The following is a 27,074-nucleotide window of genomic DNA, read 5'->3' as shown; positions in this document are numbered from 1 at the left end:
TGTGTGTGTGTGTGTGTGTGTGTGTGTGTGTGTGTGTGTGTGTGTGTGTGTGTGTGTGTGTGTGTGTGTGTGTGTGTGTGTGTGTGCGTGTGTGTGTGTGTGTGTGTGTGTGTGTGTGTGTGCGTGTGTGTGTGTGTGTGTGTGTGTGTGTGTGTGTGTGTGTGTGTGTGTGCTCAGTGAAGTGTAGCTTCCAGCTGCAGCAGTCAGCTCAGTTCCTCTTCAGTCTGACTGAGGGAGGTTTTTGTACGACGCTTTTTCACTGTGTGAACACTTCTTGACTGTTGGGGTAATGCCAACTCTGACAGTAGTAAACTGCTGCATCATCAGTCTGGACTCCACTGATGGTCAGAGTGAAGTCAGAGTTTGATCCACTGCCTGTAAAACGGTCTGAAATCCCTGATACTCGAGTGCTAGTAGTGTGAATGAGCAGTTTAGGAGTTCCTCCATCTCTCTGTTGGTACCAGGCTAAATATGTCCCACCATAAACCTTCTGACTGGTCGTACATGTGATGGAGACGGAGCGTCCCGGAGCAGAACTCACTGCTCCAGACTGAGTCACTGTGTACTGGCCTCTGGACTCTGAGGATACAGAGACAAAGACATAAAGCAGCGTCATGGTTTTGTCCGCTTCATTTCAGAGGGACGGATGTTCACAGAGGAGAGGAGTTTGATTCTCTGGACTTTACCTGTGAAGCAGCAGCAGAGGAGAGTCCAGATGAGGACGCAGATCAGAGTCATGTTCTTGATGAGGAGGATTTCTGTGGCTTCTGTTGTCATGAAGGACAGCTGTCAGTCATCCAGTGCTCAACTCTCAGGACTATAAAGTGTCCCAGAGCACTGGAGCATGGTGCTGCTGATGCAAAGTGTCTCTCTATGGAAATGCTCTGACTCCAACAGGGACCTGGATTACTCTGATGATGCTGTTTATCAATGGATCCATCTCTCTGTCAGAGGATTGATCAGGAATGGGTCAGCGCTCACTTGTATGAGGCTTTAAGTTCAATGGACACATTTTCTTGTAGTTCATTTTATTAAAAAGCTCAAATTCATAACTCCTAATAATCAATACCACCTAGGAAAAACAAAATGGAGATTTATTATTGATCCTGATGGAAAAGCAAACATGTATTTATGGAAATGATGCACATTCAGAAGAATAACATGTATAGCTTTTATTAGACGTTCATTGTTTCATTTAAGTAATCAATTACTTTGATGTTTAAAAGTTGATAAAATCATGAAACTAAACATATTTTGTGAACAATTCGTATTCAAAAGAAGAATCTTCATTAAAACTGAAGAGATAAGTAGATATTTGTTTTAAATGTTTAAAAGGTTCAATAGAGAAACAGTAGATACTTTTCCATAGTGTGTGAATCTGTTTCAAACATTTGAAGCAGTAATTATATCAAGTGGGTAAACTGTGGATGTGTTTGGTGAGTTTGTTTGTGTCAAAGTCAGAGAGCCGTGTCTCTCTACAGTGAGAGGTTTTTGTACGGCGGCTCAATGACTTTGTATCACTGTGGTACACGTTCGGTGGAGGAACCAGACTGGATGTTGGAAGTAAGTCAAATGTTAATTCATAAGAGCAATTTCTCTTTTGTTGTACTTATTATTCAACGTACGGATAAACAGTTACCTCTTCATGTCATTGTATACATACTTATCAAATATTCTGAACTAAGAGGCTAACTTTACTCCAGCAAAAGACCTTTAAATGTTTTTATGGAACTTTGAACACAGAATAATTCATTATTTCCACCTTTAATGGTGAAGTAGCTTCTCGAGGGCTGGTAGGTTTAGTTCAGTGAGTCAAAGTCAGAGAGCCGTGTCTCTCTACAGTGAGAGCTTTTTGTACGGCGGCTCAATGACTTTGTATCACTGTGGTGGACTTTTGGTGGAGGAACCAGACTGGATGTTGGAAGTAAGTTTCTGCACAAAAACTAAATATGATGTTAAGAGACGTTTTAAATTCTGTGTTAGAGTGTTTGAGAGATAGATTTATATTATTTTAATTGTAATGTTTAGATAGTATTAGTATTCATGTCTTTATTTCTCTTCATCATTGAGACCAAGTCAGAGCAGCTTTTCTTGAAATGTCTTTATTCCCAACATGCTGTCATTTAAACAGCTTCAAATGTGAAATGATGAAACTGATCATTTTTCATTAACTTATTTTGAATTGTCTATCTCTGTTCTCCTCTCTGTTCTCAAATAAATTACAGATACAGTTTTTAAATACAGATGAACGGAGTAAAGATAACGATGGATATTAAAAAATGTGTTGAATTCTTTCAGACATTATTTTAAAGTTTGTAAAACTGGGTAGTGATTGAGATTCACATTAAGCACAGCTGATTGCTCCGTTTCCTGTATTTGTTCATTTATCCACTAAATAATTTAATAATGTTTGTAGAGTTCAGGTTTTGGATGATTTTGATAACTACTATTTCAAATATTTAGTCTGACATATTGCAGGTGACTCTGTAGGAAGTGTCTCTGTGCTGATTTGCATGAGAGGCTTCTTAAAGGGAAGTGAAACAATGTGTGAGTGAGAGACTGATGGAGCAGAACCAACATCTGACAGAAACTCCTTAAAGGACAAGCGCTCTCACAGTAAAGGTGTCCCAGTGTCTGCTGGTTGATTGACAGCTGTGTGCTCCCTGTCCTCTAATCTGATTGGTGTCTCCTAGGTGATGTCCGTCCCACCCTGACGGTGCTGGCCCCCTCCACAGAAGAGCTGCAGCAGGGGAAGGCCACGCTCATGTGCCTGGCCAACAAGGGCTTCCCCTCAGACTGGAGTCTGGCCTGGAAGGTGGACGGCAGCAGCAGCAGCAGCAGCTGGGAGGAGAGCAGGAGCCCCGGGGTGCTGGAGAAGGACGCCCACTACAGCTGGAGCAGCACCCTGAGGTTCTCTGCAGACCAGTGGAGGAAGGTGGGCTCTGTGACCTGTGAGGCCACCCAGGGCTCCCAGACTGCGCTCTCAGAGACACTGAGGAGAGACCAGTGTTCCCAGTCCTGAGCTGACTCACTGGGACTCTGCTTTCTCTCTCACACTGCTCTCAGTCTGCTCTCTGGCTCTCAGGACATGTTTCAACATCAACCTGTTTCTGCTTGTGTCGATGGTTTCAACATTTTAAAACAATAAAGATGAATGTGTGTATTATAAAATGAGTTTTGATTCCCTTTCTCTGAGATATTATATATAAAAGGAACCTTATTCACATTCATTCACAAAAGTCACAACATTAACAAGTCAATATTTCACATATTACTTTTTCATGATATTAAGGGTTTGGATATACTTCTGGATTCCTCCTAGTTTTATTTTTGTTAATCAAGATTTGTACCAATATCAATAGTATCAACATTTCAATGGTAAACCACATAGCTCTCTTTTATCACTGATGTTTAAGTAAATCCACGTGTGATGTCCGTGTGTTGTTAACCCTTACTTTAATCAACAATTCTTAATTAGAATAAGAAATCCAGGATAAGAAATAAAAAGCAGGATATCATCTGCATAAAGTTATATAACAAGAATCTAAATTGAGATGTACCTTAAATAGTATTTAATGGACTCAGTAAAGCTCCACCAAAGAACTTGAGACCAGAGAGAGGGTACCACAGTCTCTGTCTCTGCTGTCTGTTTGCAGAATCAATCAATTCAACGATTTGTTGCTGATTGATTCAAAACTGATATTATATGAAAACAAGGACCTATTTAGCACCTTAGTTGTGTGGAAGCCTTTTATAAGAATGAAATGGCTCATATGTTTCTTTGTCACATATAACAGTACATCCTGATTATCTTGATGGATGTAATGGAAGATCATTGGTGCAGAAGATGCTTTACAGCGGTGTTACTCTGAGAAGAGGCTTGAGACTCTGATCTTTCTTCCTAAAGCTCTAGTATTTCAGTTTTCAGATGCTTTTGGTGGAGATAGAGGAGGAGGGAAGCATGGCAGCTTGTCAGAGGGAATTCAGGAAGCACTCAGCTCTTTATGTGGTGCTTCCTCGACTCGCTGAAGAACATTGAGACCAGTGGAGAGGACGATAAAGACGAAGCAGAAAGTCCAGCCAGAGCCGAATCATTCTCCCTCCTCGACTGCTGGGGAGTCAAATCCTTTTTGGACCTTTGTGATCTCTTGGTGCATTTATGTCAATGACATTTGAATAAGATACATAGATAGATAGATAGATACTTTATTAATCCCAATGTGGGAAATCATTTTGTTACAGGACCAGTGTTTTCAACATTAAAATACAAATACTTAAAAAGTGGAAAAGAGTTAACAATTAAAAGTAAAATGAATAAAAATATATCGCTTATAGGCTTATACTATACTGTATATACATATGGGAGCATATCATTTACAACTAGAGAATGCAATTCCTGAAGAAATTGCTAGTGGGAATGCTTTATGCTGAAATGTAATGTGTAAGAAGAAAATGAATAATTTAGATTGAAATGATACATGAACACTGGGGGCTTGAATGTGTGATGAGAGAAGAAAAGAAAGTAAAAAGGCTTAGAAAAGCAGCAGAATATTTGAAATGCAAACTTTTGAACTAACTTGATGGCGAATGATCTGTCGCCATGCCAACGGCATTTGATGACATCCCATAATACGCTTAGATGCGTTGATGGCTGTGTTACCAAACCTTTGCCAATTGGAGCATTTTCACTGAAGTTATGAGAAAACCGTGTTTCATGGCGGGCATTGTGTTGCCATGGCAACGGCATGTCCCGTAGATGTTTTCACGGCTGGACTGTTAGCACACATGTGAAGTTTGAGCACTTTTTGAACATTTTCACAGGAGTTATAGCGACATCTTGTTTTATGACGAGGGATGGAAACGGCATATGGTGAGATCTCAGATTTGGCGTAGAGCTGTTGAGGCATGGACCGGTGATATACAAGTGAAGATTGGGGGACGATTGGACCGTGTCGATTGGACTTACAGCGACATCGTGTTTCATGGCGAGTGGTCTGTCGCCATGGCAACGGCATTTGAAGAAATCTCAAAACTGTCCCGTAGATGTCTTCACGGCTGGACTGTTAGCACACATGTGAAGTTTTAGCACTTTTTGACAATTTTCATAGGAGTTATAGCAATATCGTGTTTTATTGCAAGGGATGCGTTGCCATGGCAACAGCTTTTGAGGAAAACTCACTAATGGTATATAGACATGTTGAGGGCTGGACCGTTAACTGTCATCTGAAGTCTGGTGGTGTTTGGATCATTTGCATAGGTATCACGACAACATCGTGTTTTATGGCGAGGGATGCGTTTCCATGGAAACGGCATATGGTGAGATCTCAGATTTGGCGTAGAGCTGTTGAGGCATGGACCGGTGTGAGAGAGAGAGAGAGAGAGAGAGAGAGAGAGAGAGAGAGAGAGAGAGAGAGAGAGAGAGAGAGAGAGAGAGAGTGTGTGTGTATGAAATGAAGAGTTAGAACTGACTGCTGTCAGTTGGAGTGATGACATCATCGTGTTCCATTACACAGGTGTTTATAGTTGAGCTAACGAGCTATGAAGAGATCAAAGGTTTGCATTGTTCTGAATGACAGATTAACCTCTTACATGTGAACGTTTTGTGGAAGAACGATAACAGATATCTGTGAAATTTCAAAACGTGAAGCATGTCAAGGAAGTTGAGTATCTGAAGTGTAATTTTTGTGTACTTTCGGGTTAATAATGTGGCCTTTTTGGCAGTTTAACTAAAGGTGTGCGGCTGCTGCTGTGAGGAAATATCTGCCTGAAATTACAATGGGCTTTAATGGAGACATGTTGAACGTTTTTGTCACTTCATGCCCTCAAGAGGCATTTTGTTTAATTATTTTGGTTAATTATTTGTCATTTTTCAAGCTACGAGATGTTTTCCTACGTTTGTCATGAAAAATGATGTCTCAGGAATGTAGGGTTTGGGAATTATGGCAGTTTTAAAAAAAAATATGAAGGCATATTTCAAGATATCTTACCCTCTAGCTGTGACATCACGCACTCTAGTTCATGTTAAAATCTGAAGAAAACCTCTTTAACAAGGTCTGAACAATGTTTAATATCTCTAAAAGTAAGAATCAGATTTAAAAGTTGTGTTACACGAATAATGTCAGAAAGATGTGTAACATTTTAAAGTTGGAATGAGGTTTCTGAGTGAAAGTATGAATGAACAGTTAGCAGTTGAAGTCGCATGAAGATTTGTTGAAGTCTGAAGAATTTCTCCATTGACTTCAATGGTTAAAAATGTGATGTATTATGGGATGTATCTCTGGAATTATGAAAGTTATGAATGATAAAAGTAATAGCAGTCGATTCCCGACCAAGCTGAACGTTTTGATGTTTGAACGGAGTTTCTGCGATGTTGAAGACGGACAAAATAATTGGACGGAATAATAATAAACTTTTCGTCCGTAGCATAACATATAGTTGGAATGCTGTATCAGCATTCCCACTAAAATATTCAGAAAATTGCAAATTGTTATCAGGAAGGAGAGCTCAACTATGCAGCAGTGAGTTCTCTGCAGCCAGAGGTGAGGCATTGAAAAGTGTTATTACAGAAGGCAGGAATGGTTTCCTTTCCCTCTCTGTGTGACAGCGGAGCAGTCGGTTGGAGAAGGAGCTCCTGCCTGTCCAGCTGCAGGTGGAGAGGGTGGGCGGGGTTATCCAAGATGCAGGCCGGCCAGCAGAGCAGAGACAACGCCGTTACCGAAACGACAGCCGAGCCCAGCTCCGTCCCCAAAACCTACACCGACTCCTGAACCTAAACCAGCACCAACGCCAGTGGAGGCCGAAGCCATCGTGGCCAAACCAGCTGCGAAGGTGGAGCCCAAAGCAGAATCCAGACAGAAGGCCATGGCGTTGAGCCGGAGTCCTGAAGTGCCTGCTGAGTCTTTAGAGCTGCAGGTAAGACAGCTGATAAACACAATGACACACATTTGATTATTTAGTCATTTTAGCTTCGACTACCGAGTCAGCAATTGTAGTCAATCCAAAACATTGGTCAACACAAATATGCCAAAAAACTATTGGACATGTTGCCATTTAGTTTTCTACTGACATTCATGATCCCCCGCAGATAAATCCTAGTCAATTTGACGATCCTCAATCTTGTCCTTTAGCACCAAGTAAAATATGTGGATTCATGATTGGAGAATTCGTATGATATTTACAAGATGAATTCAAATTACTTTGGTCTTTCCCCTTAACTTTCCCCTAACACATAATTGGACTGTAAAACTAATTCAATTCCTGTACACACACAACTGTTCAGTGTGTAGTGCTGATAAGCAAATGTTAGCATGCTAGCTAAATAGAGATGCCACATTATAACTGCCAAGTGAAAAAAGTGCATCTCCCAAAATGTAGAAGTATTAGGTTATAAATGACCTCTGCTTAATCACAAGATGTGAAAATATTCAAGATAAATCCAGATTTCTACTCTTTTAGGAAACTAAGGAACAAGCAGTTGGACCTTAAAGTCTTCACTTAACTCATATTTAATAGAGAGTGCAACAGATGAAATATGTTAAATGTAAAAATACAGGAATACAGCCAGAGGATCTCATTACTCAACCACTTTGAGTGCGCTAGAATTTGAAACTACGCAGCCGAAAAAAATCAGACTTCCTTACAGAGCCCCTCCTCCAACACACACGAACGCGCACATGACCCATAGAGAGGCGAAGTCCCTCCCCTTCCGGTTGAGCTCCATGGGACCTTATTTCGGAAAAGTTATGCATTGAAGTCAATGGAGAGAGAAAGATTATCTTTCGATCCCGTTTGAATTGTGCCACGAATTACACATATGATGTTTGTCAATTTAAAAGATAATTTTACAAGTCAAAAAAATAAAAATGTGTCGTAAAACTGTGAAGTAACACTTTTTTGTGTGAAACCGCTCAATGACCTACATCTCCCGTCTCGCACCACACACCCAGACGGCCGTCACGTTGGCACATTTCACTTCTTTCTTTCAGAATGAGGCGGAAAGTATTAAAAGAGGTGAAAATCACTCCAAGTCTGGGCATGTTGAGAGCTGTACATACACACAAGGGGAGTTAGTCGGTTCCTAAGAGCCAGCATGCGGGACCGGGATTCTGGGATTTGTAGTCTTTCTAGTTGCGTATTTTTCATAGTCTTATATTTCAACAGTTTTACGACAAACTGTGACTTTTTTGACATGGAAATGATTATTTAAGATTGACAAACATCATATGTGTAATTCGTGGCACAATTCAAACGGGATCGAAAGATAATCTTTCTCTCTCCATTGACAAACTTTTTCCGAAATAAGGTCCCATGAGTCCCACCGGAAGGGGAGGAACTTCGCCTCTCTATGAGGGCACGAGATAAGTTTGAGCACAGATGGAAGGCTGACAGGCAGGTAGGCCATCCAGTTATTTTAGCCGGGCCGGCTCAGATGATTGGTCGTGCTTTTTACAGCACCACGGCTTCCACAGATGAAATGTTTTAATGTATTTATTGTCAAAGCATTTAATGTATTCATTGCTATCGGGATGTTAAGAGCATTCCATGGAGTATAACAAAAAGTGTTTCTGAAGTGAATGACCTACCCCACCTTTAAGAGTGATTCAGAAATATAATTACAGCAGTCTTAAAAATAGATAAGTTAACAACTAAAGACTTAAAAAGGAACAAGCTTCGACCATCAATTGAACATTGATGTCTGTTGGTTTCCCATAATACTACAAATGTTTTGTACAAAGAAATACCCACAAATATTTCTTGAGTAATAATCTGGTGCACTTTGAGAGCAACATTAGGGACTATAGATCTATGGATACATCTCTCAACAATACCCATATGAAACAGAACTGTAAACAGATTTACTTTTTCTTTATGCATATTTTACAAATCACTCCCCTTTTAAACTGTATTTGTGTGTTACTATAGTATGAGTTGGAATTATTTCATACCTGTTATTCTCTTATTTTTTATAACTATAATGATCATATAAAAGTGTGCCTTGGAAATACTTGTTTACATAAATGATTACCAAACCGTTTGAGGTTCCTGTGGACTTGAACATTTCTCCAGTTATTTTAGTTTGTGCTGCTGTTGGGGACAGAGTTATTTCAAAACAAGGATTTTTTATTTGAAGTTGGGACTTTTGGTCTTTGGGAGTCACTCCAGTTAGACAGAAGTGAACACTGTTCAAAAGGAAGCTGAGCACCCATGAGTTTAGTGTGGCTTTTATACATTTAGATTTACAATGTTCCTGTGTGTGTGTGTGTGTGTGTGTGTGTGTGTGTGTGTGTGTGTGTGTGTGTGTGTGTGTGTGTGTGTGTGTGTGTGTGTGTGTGTGTGTGTGTGTGTGTGTGTGTGTGTGTGTGTGTGTGTGTGTGTGTGTGTGTGTGTGTGTGTGTGTGTGTGTGTGTGTGTGTGTGTACTCAGTGAAGTGTAGCTTCCAGCTGCAGCATTCAGCTCAGTTCCTGTTCAGTCTGACTGAGGGAGGTTTTTGTACGACGCTTTTTCACTGTGTGAACACTTGCTGACTGTTGGGGTAATGCCAACTCTGACAGTAGTAAACTGCTGCATCATCAGTCTGGACTCCACTGATGGTCAGAGTGAAGTCAGAGTTTGATCCACTGCCTGTAAAACGGTCTGAAATCCCTGATTCTCGAGTGCTAGTAGTGTGAATGAGCAGTTTAGGAGTTCCTCCATCTCTCTGTTGGTACCAGGCTAAATAGTTCCCATTATAAACCTTCTGACTGGTCGTACATGTGATGGAGACGGAGCGTCCCGGAGCAGAGCTCACTGCTCCAGACTGAGTCACTGTGTACTGGCCTCTGGACTCTGAGGATACAGAGACAAAGACATAAAGCAGCGTCATGGTTTTGTCCGCTTCATTTCAGAGGGACGGATGTTCACAGAGGAGAGGAGTTTGATTCTCTGGACTTTACCTGTGAAGCAGCAGCAGAGGAGAGTCCAGATGAGGACGCAGATCAGAGTCATGTTCTTGATGAGGAGGATTTCTGTGGCTTCTGTTGTCATGAAGGACAGCTGTCAGTCATCCAGTGCTCAACTCTCAGGACTATAAAGTGTCCCAGAGCACTGGAGCATGGTGCTGCTGATGCAAAGTGTCTCTCTATGGAAATGCTCTGACTCCAACAGGGACCTGGATTACTCTGATGATGCTGTTTATCAATGGATCCATCTCTCTGTCAGAGGATTGATCAGGAATGGGTCAGCGCTCACTTGTATGAGGCTTTAAGTTCAATGGACACATTTTCTTGTAGTTCATTTTATTAAAAAGCTCAAATTCATAACTCCAACTAATCAATACCACTTAGGCAAAACAAAATGGAGATGTATTATTGATCCTGATGGAAAAGCAAACATGTATTTATGGAAATGATGCACATTCAGAAGTATAACATGAATAGCTTTTATTAGAAGTTCATTGTTTCATTTAAGTAATCAATTACTTTGATGTTTAAAAGTTGATAAAATCGTGAAACTAAACATATTTTGTGAACAATTCGTATTCAAAAGAAGAATCTTCATTAAAACTGAAGAGATAAGTAGATATTTGTTTTAAATGTTTAAAAGGTTCAATAGAGAAACAGTAGATACTTTTCCATAGTGTGTGAATCTGTTTCAAACATTTGAAGCAGTAATTATATCAAGTGGGTAAACTGTGGATGTGTTTGGTGAGTTTGTTTGTGTCAAAGTCAGAGAGCCGTGTCTCTCTACAGTGAGAGGTTTTTGTACGGCGGCTCAATGACTTTGTATCACTGTGGTACACGTTCGGTGGAGGAACCAGACTGGATGTTGGAAGTAAGTCAAATGTTAATTCATAAGAGCAATTTCTCTTCTGTTGTACTTATTATTCAGCGTACGGATAAACAGTTACCTCTCCATGTCATTGTATACATACTTATCAAATATTCTGAACTAAGAGGCTAACTTTACTCCAGCAAAAGACCTTTAAATGTTTTTATGGAACTTTGAACACAGAATAATTCATTATTTCCACCTTTAATGGTGAAGTAGCTTCTCGAGGGCTGGTAGGTTTAGTTCAGTGAGTCAAAGTCAGAGAGCCGTGTCTCTCTACAGTGAGAGCTTTTTGTACGGCGGCTCAATGACTTTGTATCACTGTGGTGGACTTTTGGTGGAGGAACCAGACTGGATGTTGGAAGTAAGTTTCTGCACAAAAACTAAATATGATGTTAAGAGACGTTTTAAATTCTGTGTTAGAGTGTTTGAGAGATAGATTTATATTATTTTAATTGTAATGTTTAGATAGTATTAGTATTCATGTCTTTATTTCTCTTCATCATTGAGACCAAGTCAGAGCAGCTTTTCTTGAAATGTCTTTATTCCCAACATGCTGTCATTTAAACAGCTTCAAATGTGAAATGATGAAACTGATCATTTTTCATTAACTTATTTGAAATCGTCTATCTCGGTTCTCCTCTCTGTTCTCAAATAAATTACAGATACAGTTTTTAAATACCGATGAACGGAGTAAAGATAACGATGGATATTAAAAAATGTGTTGAATTCTTTCAGACATTATTTTAAAGTTTGTAAAACTGGGTAGTGATTGAGATTCACATTAAGCACAGCTGATTGCTCTGTTTCCTGTATTTGTTCATTTATCCACTAAATAATTTAATAATGTTTGTAGAGTTCAGGTTTTGGATGATTTTGATAACTACTATTTCAAATATTTAGTCTGACACATTTCAGGTGACTCTGTAGGAAGTGTCTCTGTGCTGATTTGCATGAGAGGCTTCTTAAAGGGAAGTGAAACAATGTGTGAGTGAGAGACTGATGGAGCAGAACCAACATCTGACAGAAACTCCTTAAAGGACAAGCGCTCTCACAGTAAAGGTGTCCCAGTGTCTGCTGGTTGATTGACAGCTGTGTGCTCCCTGTCCTCTAATCTGATTGGTGTCTCCTAGGTGATGTCCGTCCCACCCTGACGGTGCTGGCCCCCTCCACAGAAGAGCTGCAGCAGGGGAAGGCCACGCTCATGTGCCTGGCCAACAAGGGCTTCCCCTCAGACTGGAGTCTGGCCTGGAAGGTGGACGGCAGCAGCAGCAGCAGCAGCTGGGAGGAGAGCAGGAGCCCCGGGGTGCTGGAGAAGGACGCCCACTACAGCTGGAGCAGCACCCTGAGGCTCTCTGCAGATCAGTGGAGGAAGGTGGGCTCTGTGACCTGTGAGGCCACCCAGGGCTCCCAGACTGCGCTCTCAGAGACACTGAGGAGAGACCAGTGTTCCCAGTCCTGAGCTGACTCACTGGGACTCTGCTTTCTCTCTCACACTGCTCTCAGTCTGCTCTCTGGCTCTCAGGACATGTTTCAACATCAACCTGTTTCTGCTTGTGTCGATGGTTTCAACATTTTAAAACAATAAAGATGAATGTGTGTATTATAAAATGTGTTTTGATTCCCTTTCTCTGAGATATTATATATAAAAGGAACCTTATTCACATTCATTCACAAAAGTCACAACATTAACAAGTCAATATTTCACATATTACTTTTTCATGATATTTGATGGCTCAATGACTTTGTATCACTGTGGTGGACTTTCGGTGGAGGAACCAGACTGGATGTTGGAAGTAAGTTTCTGCACAAAAACTAAATATGATGTTAAGAGACGTTTTAAATTCTGTGTTAGAGTGTTTGAGAGATAGATTTATATTATTTTAATTGTAATGTTTAGATAGTATTAGTATTCATGTCTTTATTTCTCTTCATCATTGAGACCAAGTCAGAGCAGCTTTTCTTGAAATGTCTTTATTCCCAACATGCTGTCATTTAAACAGCTTCAAATGTGAAATGATGAAACTGATCATTTTTCATTAATTTATTTGAAATCGTCTATCTCTGTTCTCCTCTCTGTTCTCAAATAAATTACAGATACAGTTTTTAAATACAGATGAACGGAGTAAAGATAACGATGGATATTAAAAAATGTGTTGAATTCTTTCAGACATTATTTTAAAGTTTGTAAAACTGGGTAGTGATTGAGATTCACATTAAGCACAGCTGATTGCTCCGTTTCCTGTATTTGTTCATTTATCCACTAAATAATTTAATAATGTTTGTAGAGTTCAGGTTTTGGATGATTTTGATAACTACTACTTAAAATATGTCCTAATGTTGTACTTCTATTGTAGTCTGACATATTTCAGGTGACTCTGTAGGAAGTGTCTCTGTGCTGATTTGCATGAGAGGCTTCTTAAAGGGAAGTGAAACAATGTGTGAGTGAGAGACTGATGGAGCAGAACCAACATCTGACAGAAACTCCTCAAAGGCTGCAGAGGTTCAACATGGACTCCAGGAGACTCTGCAACTTCTACACCATAGAGAGCATCCTGACCTTCGACAGGTGCACCATAGAGAGCATCCTGACCTTCGACAGGTGCACCATAAGCCGCGTTCACACCGGAGTACTTTTCACCGTACTTTTCGCGTTTAGTTCCGTTAGTACCCCTTATGTCTCGTTCACACCAAAAATCGTACTTAATATCGGGAACTTTTACCCCCATTTTTAGAGCCTGCTGAGAGATCGTACTTTCCTGTGGGTGAAAAGAGCCCCAAAAGTGCCCCAGTGCTGATTGGCTGGGCGAATTGCAAACCACGCCCGTACAACTGTGAAAATGTTGTGTGGAGCAGCCATTGTTTTTCCTCGCTACAAAAACCCAACGCTCCGACGGAGCGTTGTGTTTGTTTTTGAAAGCAGTTATGGCAAGCATCAAGAAATGATGAGGAGGTGTCGGCGCTTCTGGAGATCTACGCCGAGGACGCGACCCAGGAAATGCTACTGAAGCCAGTTCAGTAGCTTTCACTCGACCTGGGAATGTGCACAGCCCCACCGGCTCAAAATAAAGAAACTCAGGCAGGACTACAAACGGCGGATTCAGTGGCCAACGATGACGACCACGACGAAGGTAAAATCAACTACATGCACTGGGGTTTTAATCTGCACAATAATGGTCTCAGATGTACTTTTATTTGCTCAGTAGATCAAGCTAGCCATGCTAGGCTGAATAGGCTAACACCGGCCCCGAGCTAGCTACATCTAGCTAGCTAGATATTCTCGGCCGTATGAACTGATGTTCACAATCATGTTTATTTCCTTCTTGGTACAATTATGAAACAGCGTGAAAACGTAGTCGCCTGGACCGGCATTTACGTTCGCGCCTTTTTACTCTATCACAAACATTGTAAACATCCGGGCTAGAGGTCACATGACTTCCGGTAAGAAAACTTGCCTCAACAACATTAAACAAAGTTCAAGCATACATGAAGCACTCTTCAAAAAGGAACAATCCTCCGTGTTTGAACCTCTTAAATCGCTGCATAGCCGATTTATTTGGACTGGATTATCCCAGAGAGGCCAAACATTCTTTATAACACAGTTTCAGATTTGTGAAACCTTTAATTCTATTTGTGAAAATACAAAAAAGAGAGATTTCAGTGCTTTTTTTACATGTAGACTACATTAAACCAGGTCCTGATCTAAAACCACTATACCTAGACTCATCAAATCTGGACTGGATTATCCCAGAGAGTCAAAAGATTCTTTATAACACAGTTTCAGATTTGTGAAACCTTAATTCTATTTGTGAAAATACAAAAAACACATTCCTAGTATGTTGTAAAACTACATGGCGACTAAACAGATCTTGTATCTTGCTTATTTTCCCCTCTTAGGAAAGCGGACACGGGATGCAAATTTCTTTGACACCGCCCAGGCGTTGGAGGACCGGCGTGCCGTGGTGAATGAGTCGCTGCGTGGAGATCAGATGGTGCTGTTCACCAAGGCCCAGGAAACGGAGGACAAGATGCTCACCTCGATGGAGCGCCAGGCAGAAGTGTTCAAGCAGCAGATGGAGCGCCTGCAGCACCAGGATGAAGTGTGGGCGCTGCGCCATGAGGAAGCGTCGGCGCAGCGCCAGGAGCGGCAGGATGAGCGACAAACTGCATTTAATAACAGTTTATTTGGTATAGTTTTTGTAAATACTGACACACGACACACAACTTTGCACTAAGGTGTGTATGCTGCTGAATATCCCTACACCTGGGACAGTTTATTTTATATTGTTATTACTGTTATGACTTTATTTTATATATAATGTTTACTGACATGTACAACTGACACTTTATTTACATTTAAAATTGTTCTATTTAATGTTATGTCTTGAGAGTGCAATAAAGAAAACCGACATGGCGATTAAGCTTATTTCTCCTGACACTTTATCTTTAGTGACCTGTGTAGCATCCGATACATCACGTGTAAGTGATTATTCTGATACCATCATGTTTCATCGGTTATAAACTGGCAAAGCTTTATTTGTCATTTATTTATCATCAATGTTGCAACCTTGTGGGGGAATGGCAGCGGCACATACACAAATATGATAATTTATATCATTTTAAATATTATTTGACCTAAACTTTTAATTCCCCCCCATTTCACACAACACAACATGGAGTCCACTATGGGCCAAAACTAACATGTATGTTTGCATAGTGTTTATGGCAGACGGATGCAGTGGGTCTCAGGAAGATATATATATATCATTAAGGTGGGTTTGCTGCTGAGACTCCCTACAGCTGGGACAGTTTATTTTATATTGTTATTACTGTTATTATATAGTACAACTGACACTTTATTTTATATTGACAATGTTTACTGACATGTACAACTGACACTTTAGTTACATTTAAAATATTTCTATTTAATGTTATGTCTTGAGAGTGCAATAAAGAAAACCGACATGGCGATTAAACAGATCCTGTATCAGCCATCCTACGGTGAAACATGGCAATCATGTGTGCTTTCCGTCGGCCAATCCTTTTCCTAAAGCTTTTGAACTGCCTTTGATGCTGAAGAAACTTTGCGATTATAGCATTCGACGTGTGGCGGATCCGGATTTTTGTCGGACGCCTAATAGGCTCAGGCTCTGGCCGTATTAACGAAGTTACAAAGCTGTATAACATGAGCACAAACAGCACAACTTCAGTCGACTCCATCACCATCATGTCTGAGGTCGGAAGGTAAACAACAGACAGTATACGCGGGAAGTTTTTCTTCTCTTGTTTTGTAGCGGATTGCAAACAACTTTAAGGTGCTTACCGCCACCTACTGTACTCGCCGTGAAGTGGTTTGTGGCCTGCCAGTAAAGCCAAAGCAGAAGAAGAAGTGACGTCAGCGGCTCAGGAAGTAATCCCTCAGGATCATCAAAGACCCCCATCACCCCAGCCACAAACTGTTCTGTCTGTTGCCGTCTGGCAGGCGGTACCGCAGCATCCGGACTAAAACCACCCTTTTATTAGACGTTCATTGTTTCATTTAAGTAATCAATTACTTTGATGTTTAAAAGTTGATAAAATCATGAAACTAAACATATTTTGTGAACATTTCGTTTTTCAAAAGAAGAATCTTCATTAAAACTGAAGAGATAAGTAGACATTTGTTTTAAATGTTTAAAAGGTTCAATAGAGAAACAGTAGATACTTTTCCATAGTGTGTGAATCTGTTTCAAACATTTGAAGCCATTTGAAAATCCATCAACTACCAAAGAGGCAATTGAAAGTGCAATAGGAAAGTATTCATTTAGGTCAGTGTATTGTAGAATCCATTTTGTTTCCGTTTTAATGACATTAAATATCTGCTTAATGTCAAGAAAAAGCATTTCTTTGTAACCGAACATGGTGAATGATTACAGAACTGAAAATATAAAAAACGTTTACAACACCTGTGAAAACACTAATGTCCTTACAACACTATTTAGCCTTTTTCAATGTTGGCTTTACATGGTTCCTAATGTATTGCTTTCAGTTTCATTCATGTTCCAGTCTGGGAACAGCAGAACTAAGTCTTCTTAAACACCACCTGTCTGCCAGCATGAGAGCCCCACCCCCCCGCCTCACTACTATCCCTCCCTTGGGCCAGTGAATACCACACCCTATTTGAGATCAGGCCGGGGTTAGGACTCTGTTCTTGTCACGTAAAGCACAAATCCAATCTTAAATAAGTAAATGTAAGATATGCAAATGCTACTCTTGAATCATCTGATGTTGAGAAATAATGTAGTGATTAATCTAGCATTTAACTAGATTGCCATAACTGGTCTGTTCAGAGAACAGATATATACATGTTAAACACCACTGCCTCCAAGTGACTGAATTGAGCAATAGCATCTCTGTGTGAAAACATGTTTGATTGAACTGAGCAAGTGAATACATACAACCCATCTAGGCAGATAGGTCATGTTTAACAGTGTATTTATAGACGAGAGGAAAGCATAGGTTCAGGTTCAGTCAATGAACAACTTTATTTTCTTGACATTAATAAAACAGATCAATAAAGCTTTCTAATACTCCTCTCCTTCCTCATCCTCATCTTCCAGGGTATCAGCTCCAACCTCCTCGTAATCTTTCTCCAGAGCGGCCATGTCCTCTCTGGCCTCAGAGAACTCTCCCTCCTCCATACCCTCACCCACATACCAGTGCACAAAGGCACGCTTAGCGTACATCAGATCAAACTTGTGGTCCAGCCGAGCCCAGGCCTCTGCAATAGCAGTGGTGTTGCTCAGCATGCACACAGCCCTCTGGACCTTGGCCAGGTCTCCACCAGGAACTACAGTGGGCGGCTGGTAGTTGATGCCCACCTTGAAACCAGTGGGGCACCAGTCCACAAACTGGATGGAGCGCTTGCTTTTGATGGTGGCAATGGCAGCGTTCACATCTTTGGGAACGACATCACCACGATACAAAAGGCAGCAGGCCATGTATTTACCGTGGCGTGGGTCGCATTTCACCAACTGATTGGCTGGCTCGAAGCAGGAATTAGTGATTTCTGCCACCGAGAGCTGCTCATGGTAAGCTTTCTCTGCAGAAATAACAGGGGCATAGGTGGCCAGAGGGAAGTGGATACGGGGGTAGGGCACCAAGTTGGTCTGGAACTCTGTCAGATCAACATTGAGGGCACCATCAAAACGAAGGGAGGCAGTGATGGAGGACACAATTTGACTCATTAACCTGTTCAGGTTTGTGTAAGAGGGACGCTCGATATCAAGCTTTTTACAGCAGATATCATAAATGGCCTCATTATCAACCATGAAGGCACAGTCAGAGTGCTCCAGGGTGGTGTGGGTGGTCAGGATGGCGTTGTAGGGCTCCACCACAGCGGTGGACACCTGGGGAGCTGGGTAGACGGAGAACTCCAGTTTGGACTTCTTGCCGTAGTCGACGGACAGACGCTCCATCAGCAGGGAGGTGAAACCAGAGCCGGTGCCCCCTCCGAAGCTGTGGAACACCAGGAAACCCTGAAGACCGGTGCACTGGTCGGACTGAAAGAAAGAGAGAAAATCATGAAATAATATTAATAAACGTATTTATATAATACAAAGACAGCAGTGCCAAGGGTTCACAGCTAATGATAAAAAAGTGTATTAGTGCACAGCATGTAAACATATAGATTCAATGAAAACAGATCAGAGATAAGAGGGTGCCATACCATGGAGGGCTTTGAATGCGATCAGGAGGATCTTAAACTGAATTCTGCAGGGTGGAGGAAGCCGATGCAAGTGGGCCAGAATCAGGGAAATATGCTCACTTTGAAAGAGTGATACCAGATTGTTATGTCTTGTGTTTGTTTAAAACACTGTACAGCTCTACATTTTAAAACATATACTTCACATATTTATTATTAGTTATGACACTTAGCTTTTGCAATACTTATTTTTGCCATTCACCACAATATGATTGCATACTCCTTGTATGTGAAAACCTACTTAGCAATAAACTGATTCATTTTCATTTAATACTCTTCAGAAAAATTGACTTCTGTTCTAAATGTACTGACCAGCTTTCGGATTCTGTCCATCACCAGGTCGATGACCTCCTTGCCGATGGTGTAGTGTCCTCGGGCGTAGTTGTTGGCAGCATCCTCCTTGCCAGTGATCAGCTGCTCAGGGTGGAACAGCTGGCGGTAAGTCCCCTTGCGCACCTCATCTAAGGGTAATGAGCATTAGATTATTGAAGGTTTTGAATGACAGAGGGGGAAAAGGCATTTATGATACTTTTATCATTTATAATGAATGAGAATGTACCGATGACAGTGGGCTCCAGGTCAACAAACACTGCTCTGGGGACGTGCTTTCCAGCTCCAGTCTCCATGAAGAAGGTGCTTAAGGAATCGTCCCCTCCTCCTCCTGAGATGTTCTGGTCACCAGGCTTCCTGCCGTCCGGCTGGATCCCATGTTCCAGGCAGTAAAGCTCCCAGCAGGAATTGCCAATCTGCACCCCAGCCTGACCAACGTGGATTGAGAGGCACTCGCGCTGTAAAAGGGAACAAAGGTTGTTAAGAAACTATCATAAAAAAGGAAGCCTAGTTGGCTGATTCTTGTGCAAAAACAGTGTAACATACATTCTAGTGGCATATCATCACATGTGGGAGGACTGCTCTAGAGAAAAAGGCTATTTTAATAAGAACCAAACATCATATCATGATTTAAGTCACCTGACGCACACATTTGTCATCTGAACAGAAAGAGTTACAATTATAAAAAGAGGCTAAATACTGTTTATACGTGGAACAACCGAAAGCTCAATGACGCAGTTGTTGGCAGACAGGTGGCACGATTGGACGTGAATGTGGGCCAGTGTTAAGAGAGGAGACTATGCGTTTACATTTTCTGCAACTGCGTCACACGGATTGCGCCACTGCCACACCCCTTTAGGAGACTAGTGGCGTGGCAGGCCAGAACGTAAACACACATAATAATCATCTAATTCGACCTAAATAAAGTACAAATTTGAACACAAAGTCCTTATCTTGTTTTTCGTAATACAATAATTACTACAGGTTACGCCGGAAAAATGCATTTGCAAAGCACGTCAATAAATAAAATCCACTTGACCCAGTCTATGTAATGAAAGAATATATTTTGATGTAATCATTTCAGACGTAGCCTACGTTGTAAAAACGCCCTGGTTCACTGAAATTCGGAAAAAAATGTTTTATCTGTGTTCATATCATGTTTTAAATATGAAACCATTAAACCTGGCCACTAATGAGACAGGAAGTATATTTATTTCCAACAATTCGCGCCGATTGTAAATGCGTCACTTCAACATCTTGACTGTGCCATCGAGTTACACTTAAATTTACCAACACCACGGTTAAAACGACTTATTAATGACTAAGCTTGATTTAACAGCTTACACCGTAACATTTTTGTTTCACTATAAAAATGATGAGTCTTCTTTAAATAGTAAGCGGTTAAAAAACGTTAAGCTGGTTACGTTTTCGCATGATGACATACGTTCAGAGCGCTGCATTTGGTTAAACACACATCCTCTACGTGGAGAAAACCTGTACTATCGTACTCACCATTTTTCTGAAGATGTGAAGACAGAGGGCTTCGATAAAGAAGAGGAAAAGGCAAAGTTATCTCTCACGGCAGGGCCTGTATGAGTCCAGGGTAAGAAGTAACAGGTGTATTTTTCTAGGCGGGGCTATTTATCGCAATTGCTGCGGAATCTGATTGGATGAAAAGACAAGTGGGTCCACTTCTGATTGGTTGAATTCTTTAGAATTTTTTTTAAATAAACTTTATTGAGCACATGGAAAACAAGAACACTGGCTAACAAAATTCCTGTTCAAAGCGGAATCACCCCACCTGAGAACGTCAGTCCCATGGATGTACTGGGAAAACGTGGTTATTGCTGAACTTTAATAAATAGTCGTCGTAGAATAATACAACACATGCATATTACTATACAAGAACGTTTAGCAAATAAGATAATAAGAAAAAAAGATTGGCATATTCCGACTTTTGACGTTCATATTTGAATTACGATAAATATATATATATTAAGCATGGGCGTAGGAAGCATCCTCAATGTGGGTGGGACAATTTGACAGGGGGTGTGGGCAGGGCCGGCCCTTGTCTTTTGGGGGCCCTAAGCGAGCTTTGGCTTGGGGGCCCCCCTCACTCTAGCGCGTTGTCACTTCACACAACATGGAACCAACTTTTGTCTTATGATGTTAGCAGTGGCGGCCGGTGGTCTTTTTTTTTGGTGGGGCTCTTGACCTACCGTAAGTGACCTACCCGGGGGGTCCGGGGGGTTTCCCCCCGGAATTTTTTTTCGAGAAATGACCCCTTAAATGATGACTTCTGGTGATGTTAGAGGGGGGGGGAAAGGAGAAATCGAGGCTTAAAAATATGAGAAGACTGATCAATACCTCCATAATCTTCAGTGTGGAAAATATTATTTATCAACCTGAACATCTACTACTTTACCAGGAATTTGTGTTCTCAGAACTGGTCTGTTTTTTTCTTTCTTAAAACTGTTCATGTTTTATGAACCAACACCTTCACCAAGTAGCTTTACAGTGAACTGCATGTGAGATATAAAATTAATAGCATCTTTTCAGTAGCATTAATTATAAATATTTAAGTGGTTCAATACAAGTCACTACAGCATTTCAAACTGAACTGTGAATAAATGCAATTTAAAAAAAATAACCACAGCACAAAATGTCATAAATTGTGTTTTTTCTTTGTTTCTCTGAGGATTATTTACAAACAGGCTTATTTACATATAGCAATAACTCAGAAATGAAAAAGCTACATCGTCTAACACGAACAACCAGTTAGCATAATGATAATATATGTGTTATGTACAATGTAACTGGCAAGGCTAGAGCAAGAAAGAACATAAAGTTTGCAAAAGGTTTAAATAACTTCAAGTATCTGTCTTCAGATTACGTGGAGGTTTTAGTCCGATGGGAAGCAGATTTTAAGCGACACCGAAGATAAACCAAAAATGTGGTGGAGCTGCAAACCGTGTAGTGTTGCTGGGACAGAACAGGAGCTATAACCGTTGGAAAATACATCACAGACAATGCAACAAACGTGGAGACAGAACAATCACTTCTGTGATAAATGCCCACTTATTAATAAACTTCTAACAACCATGGGAAACCTCCTCTCTACATATAAAGTGATATCCAAGCATGGGAAACAAAAGACAGCATTTACCTGTTTGCATCCAGCTAGCCAAGCCTTTCTTGTGTACCAGCTACTTGTGAAGCCTCGTGTATAAATGTTGTCTTTTTCACGAGATTGCTGCGATATATTCAAATCGGGTTGGTCCGGTGCAAGGTCTTTAAGCAACAATTTATCTGCCAAACTTCTCCTTTCGAAAGGATTGGAGATTAGCTCTTGAACAGAATTAGGCGGGGACCGAGGTCCGGAGACTCCACCTGCACACGAAGCCATCCTCATCAACTACTGCGTCAACCGGATACGAGTCACTGTCCAAACTACTCACAGACTGCACTGGGCGCTGACATTGGCGCCCGGTGACCGTCATCTTTGACGACGCTGATTGGCTGAAATTATATTTTCGCGGCATAGTTTACACGTTACAGATAGCAACAGTCAGCTGCTGGTGGCTGCTGCTGCACTGGTTGAAGGCTCCTCTCTTAGCGCCCAGACGAGAGAAGGTGCATGGGCAAGGCCAGGCAGGAAACATGTGACTTATCAGTAACTTTAGACATCGTAACACAATTTTAAACGAGATTTTATTGTAGATTATACATTTTACTGATACCAATTATATAATATTTACCTTGTTCATTAAAAATAAAAATAAAAACATATATATTTTTTTAAACATATATTTTTTTTTTAATTTGAATTTTAATTATTATTATTTATTTATTTTTTCAATATGGGAAGAGGTGGGGCGGCGCCCCTAGCGCCCCTATGGACCGGCCGCCACTGGATGTTAGCATAAGCACACATATTGTATAAATAAGCATGTAAACACCTTGGACCTAACATCCTCTAGGGGGGTCCTCACCTCCTCTAGGGGGGTCCGGGGGCTAGCTCCCCCGGGAAGATTTGTTTTAAATGTTGAAGTTAAATGCATAAATCTGGTGCACTTTGAGAGCAACATTAGGGACTATAGATCTATGGATACATCTCTCAACAATACCCATATGAAACAGAACTGGAAACAGATTTACTTTTTCTTTATGCATATTTTACAAATCACTCCCCTTTTAAACTGTATTTGTGTGTTACTATAGTATGAGTTGGAATTATTTCATACCTGTTATTCTCTTATTTTGTATAACTATAATGATCATATAAAAGTGTGCCTTGGAAATACTTGTTTACATAAATGATGACCAAACCGTTTGAGGTTCCTGTGGACTTGAACATTTCTCCAGTTATTTTAGTTTGTGCTGCTGTTGGGGACAGAGTTATTTCAAAACAAGGATTTTTTATTTCAAACCCCACTGCAGTCAGCATGTCGTTGTGTCCCTGAGACACTTCACCCCAAATTGCTCCTGTGGGGATTGTCCACAGTATTGAGTATGTAAGTCGCTTTGGATAAAAGCGTCTAACAAGTGACATGTCATGTAATGTAATAACCAGCTTTGGGTACAAGTGTAGATATAGCATACTCATATTCGGAAGTCTTGGCCATGTATATAAATACACCATGATTGGTCTGAGAATTGCTGGAATGTCAAAGAGAAAAGCCAAACAAATGCCAAATATTGCTCTGTTTCAGCTTTTATTGGCAGCTTAGCCGTGTGGAGAAGGAGGTGCTATGTGTTCCCCTAAGTGTTCTGTGCTGCTGTGATTCCCTGTCTCATGTAATATCATTTGTGGAACCAAATAAAGTATTCAAATGTGTGTGTGTGTGTGTGTGTGTGTGTGTGTGTGTGTGTGTGTGTGTGTGTGTGTGTGTGTGTGTGTGTGTGTGTGTGTGTGCACGTGTGTGTGTGTGTGTGTGTGTGTGTGTGTGTGTGTGTGTGTGTGTGTGTGTGTGTGTGTGTGTGTGCTCAGTGAAGTATAGCTTCCAGCTGCAGCAGTCAGCTCAGTTCCTATTCAGTCTGACTGAGGGAGGTTTTTGTACGACGCTTTTTCACTGTGTGAACACTTCTTGACTGTTGGGGTAATGCCAACTCTGACAGTAGTAAACTGCTGTATCATCAGTCTGGACTCCACTGATGGTCAGAGTGAAGTCAGAGTTTGATCCACTGCCTGTAAAACGGTCTGAAATCCCTGATTCTCGAGTGCTAGTAGTGTGAATGAGCAGTTTAGGAGTTCCTCCATCTCTCTGTTGGTACCAGGCTAAATATGTCCCACCATAAACCTTCTGACTGGTCGTACATGTGATGGAGACGGAGCGTCCCGGAGCAGAGCTCACTGCTCCAGACTGAGTCACTGTGTACTGGCCTCTGGACTCTGAGGATACAGAGACAAAGACATAAAGCAGCGTCATGGTTTTGTCCGCTTCATTTCAGAGGGACGGATGTTCACAGAGGAGAGGAGTTTGATTCTCTGGACTTTACCTGTGAAGCAGCAGCAGAGGAGAGTCCAGATGAGGACGCAGATCAGAGTCATGTTCTTGATGAGGAGGATTTCTGTGGCTTCTGTTGTCATGAAGGACAGCTGTCAGTCATCCAGTGCTCAACTCTCAGGACTATAAAGTGTCCCAGAGCACTGGAGCATGGTGCTGCTGATGCAAAGTGTCTCTCTATGGAAATGCTCTGACTCCAACAGGGACCTGGATTACTCTGATGATGCTGTTTATCAATGGATCCATCTCTCTGTCAGAGGATTGATCAGGAATGGGTCAGCGCTCACTTGTATGAGGCTTTAAGTTCAATGGACACATTTTCTTGTAGTTCATTTTATTAAAAAGCTCAAATTCATAACTCCAAATAATCAATACCACCTAGGAAAAACAAAATGGAGATGTATCCTGATGGAAAAGCAAACATGTATTTATGGAAATGAGGCACATTCAGAAGTATAACATGAATAGCTTTTATTAGACGTTCATTGTTTCATTTAAGTAATCAATTACTTTGATGTTTAAAAGTTGATAAAATCGTGAAACTAAACATATTTTGTGAACAATTCGTATTCAAAAGAAGAATCTTCATTTAAAACTGAAGAGATAAGTAGATATTTGTTTTAAATGTTTAAAAGGTTCAATAGAGAAACAGTAGATACTTTTCCATAGTGTGTGAATCTGTTTCAAACATTTGAAGCAGTAATTATATCAAGTGGGTAAACTGTGGATGTGTTTGGTGAGTTTGTTTGTGTCAAAGTCAGAGAGCCGTGTCTCTCTACAGTGAGAGGTTTTTGTACGGCGGCTCAATGACTTTGTATCACTGTGGTACACGTTTGGTGGAGGAACCAGACTGGAGTTTGGAAGTAAGTCAAATGTTAATTCATAAGAGCAATTTCTCTTCTGTTGTACGTATTATTCAGCGTACGGAGAAATAGTTACCTCTCCATGTCATTGTATACATACTTATCAAATATTCTGAACTAAGAGGCTAACTTTACTCCAGCAAAAGACCTTTAAATGTTTTTATGGAACTTTGAACACAGAATAATTCATTATTTCCACCTTTAATGGTGAAGTAGCTTCTCGAGGGCTGGTAGGTTTAGTTCAGTGAGTCAAAGTCAGAGAGCCGTGTCTCTCTACAGTGAGAGCTTTTTGTACGGCGGCTCAATGACTTTGTATCACTGTGGTGGACTTTTGGTGGAGGAACCAGACTGGATGTTGGAAGTAAGTTTCTGCACAAAAACTAAATATGATGTTAAGAGACGTTTTAAATTCTGTGTTAGAGTGTTTGAGAGATAGATTTATATTATTTTAATTGTAATGTTTGGATAGTATTAGTATTCATGTCTTTATTTCTCTTCTTCATTGAGACCAAGTCAGAGCAGCTTTTCTTGAAATGTCTTTATTCCCAACATGCTGTCATTTAAACAGCTTCAAATGTGAAATGATGAAACTGATCATTTTTCATTAATTTATTTGAAATCGTCTATCTCGGTTCTCCTCTCTGTTCTCAAATAAATTACAGATACAGTTTTTAAATACAGATGAACGGGGTAAAGATAACGATGGATATTAAAAAATGTGTTGAATTCTTTCAGACATTATTTTAAAGTTTGTAAAACTGGGTAGTGATTGAGATTCACATTAAGCACAGCTGATTGCTCTGTTTCCTGTATTTGTTCATTTATCCACTAAATAATTTAATAATGTTTGTAGAGTTCAGGTTTTGGATGATTTTGATAACTACTACTTAAAATATGTCCTAATGTTGTACTTCTATTGTAGTCTGACATATTTCAGGTGACTCTGTAGGAAGTGTCTCTGTGCTGATTTGCATGAGAGGCTTCTTAAAGGGAAGTGAAACAATGTGTGAGTGAGAGACTGATGGAGCAGAACCAACATCTGACAGAAACTCCTTAAAGGACAAGCGCTCTCACAGTAAAGGTGTCCCAGTGTCTGCTGGTTGATTGACAGCTGTGTGCTCCCTGTCCTCTAATCTGATTGGTGTCTCCTAGGTGATGTCCGTCCCACCCTGACGGTGCTGGCCCCCTCCACAGAAGAGCTGCAGCAGGGGAAGGCCACGCTCATGTGCCTGGCCAACAAGGGCTTCCCCTCAGACTGGAGTCTGGCCTGGAAGGTGGACGGCAGCAGCAGCAGCAGCAGCTGGGAGGAGAGCAGGAGCCCCGGGGTGCTGGAGAAGGACGCCCACTACAGCTGGAGCAGCACCCTGAGGTTTCTCTGCAGACCAGTGGAGGAAGGTGGGCTCTGTGACCTGTGAGGCCACCCAGGGCTCCCAGACTGCGCTCTCAGAGACACTGAGGAGAGACCAGTGTTCCCAGTCCTGAGCTGACTCACTGGGACTCTGCTTTCTCTCTCACACTGCTCTCAGTCTGCTCTCTGGCTCTCAGGACATGTTTCAACATCAACCTGTTTCTGCTTGTGTCGATGGTTTCAACATTTTAAAACAATAAAGATGAATGTGTGTATTATAAAATTAGTTTTGATTCCCTTTCTCTGAGATATTATATATAAAAGGAACCTTATTCACATTCATTCACAAAAGTCACAACATTAACAAGTCAATATTTCACATATTACTTTTTAATGATATTAAGGGTTTGGATATACTTCTGGATTCCTCCTAGTTTTATTTTTGTTAATCAAGATTTGTACCAATATCAATAGTA

At 40.9% G+C, this 27,074-nt stretch overlaps 1 protein-coding gene, 1 pseudogene and 5 gene segments (V, D, J or C); 3 read left to right on the top strand and 4 right to left on the bottom strand.

Annotated features, from left to right (window-relative positions):
* Positions 1-241: 241 nt before the first annotated feature.
* LOC117471772 lies at positions 242-903 on the bottom strand. The segment is given in 2 exon segments: positions 242-579; positions 687-903. Coding segments are annotated over 2 exon segments (414 nt in total).
* A 990-nt stretch (positions 904-1,893) lies between these two features.
* On the top strand, positions 1,894-3,171 carry LOC117471814 (the record flags this gene model as incomplete). The annotated part of the segment is given in 2 exon segments: positions 1,894-1,924; positions 2,694-3,171. Coding segments are annotated over 2 exon segments (360 nt in total), but the record flags the coding sequence as incomplete, so codon positions are not given.
* A 6,316-nt stretch (positions 3,172-9,487) lies between these two features.
* On the bottom strand, positions 9,488-10,065 carry LOC117471743. The segment is given in 2 exon segments: positions 9,488-9,825; positions 9,933-10,065. Coding segments are annotated over 2 exon segments (414 nt in total).
* Positions 10,066-11,139: 1,074 nt separating this feature from the next.
* LOC117471806 lies at positions 11,140-12,417 on the top strand (the record flags this gene model as incomplete). The annotated part of the segment is given in 2 exon segments: positions 11,140-11,170; positions 11,940-12,417. Coding segments are annotated over 2 exon segments (360 nt in total), but the record flags the coding sequence as incomplete, so codon positions are not given.
* A 4,888-nt stretch (positions 12,418-17,305) lies between these two features.
* On the bottom strand, positions 17,306-20,501 carry LOC117471712 (tubulin alpha-1B chain-like). Its single transcript, XM_034116908.1, has 4 exons — positions 20,393-20,501; positions 19,110-19,338; positions 18,863-19,011; positions 17,306-18,347 (listed from the first exon to the last, which is right to left on the bottom strand). Exons 1-4 carry the CDS (start codon positions 20,393-20,395, stop codon positions 17,370-17,372), a joined length of 1,359 nt encoding a protein of 452 aa, XP_033972799.1. The 5' UTR covers positions 20,396-20,501; the 3' UTR covers positions 17,306-17,369.
* Positions 20,502-23,949: 3,448 nt separating this feature from the next.
* Positions 23,950-24,595, bottom strand: LOC117472001. The segment is given in 2 exon segments: positions 23,950-24,272; positions 24,380-24,595. Coding segments are annotated over 2 exon segments (414 nt in total).
* A 597-nt stretch (positions 24,596-25,192) lies between these two features.
* LOC117471985 lies at positions 25,193-26,881 on the top strand (annotated as a pseudogene).
* Positions 26,882-27,074: the final 193 nt, after the last annotated feature.

The sequence above is a fragment of the Trematomus bernacchii genome, unplaced genomic scaffold (genome assembly GCF_902827165.1).
Source record: "Trematomus bernacchii unplaced genomic scaffold, fTreBer1.1, whole genome shotgun sequence".
Lineage (NCBI taxonomy): Eukaryota > Metazoa > Chordata > Actinopteri > Perciformes > Nototheniidae > Trematomus > Trematomus bernacchii.
This window is presented reverse-complemented; position numbering and strand designations above follow the sequence as displayed.

What these genes read in the sequence shown, in the direction of transcription:
- LOC117471712 (XM_034116908.1), bottom strand. An exon ending in CCTGGAGCCCACTGTCATCG is followed by an intron (nt 19,012 to 19,109) that starts GTACATTCTCAT and finishes CATTACCCTTAG; the next exon opens with ATGAGGTGCGCAAGGGGACT. An exon ending in TGGACAGAATCCGAAAGCTG is followed by an intron (nt 18,348 to 18,862) that starts GTCAGTACATTT and finishes TCTTTCTTTCAG; the next exon opens with TCCGACCAGTGCACCGGTCT.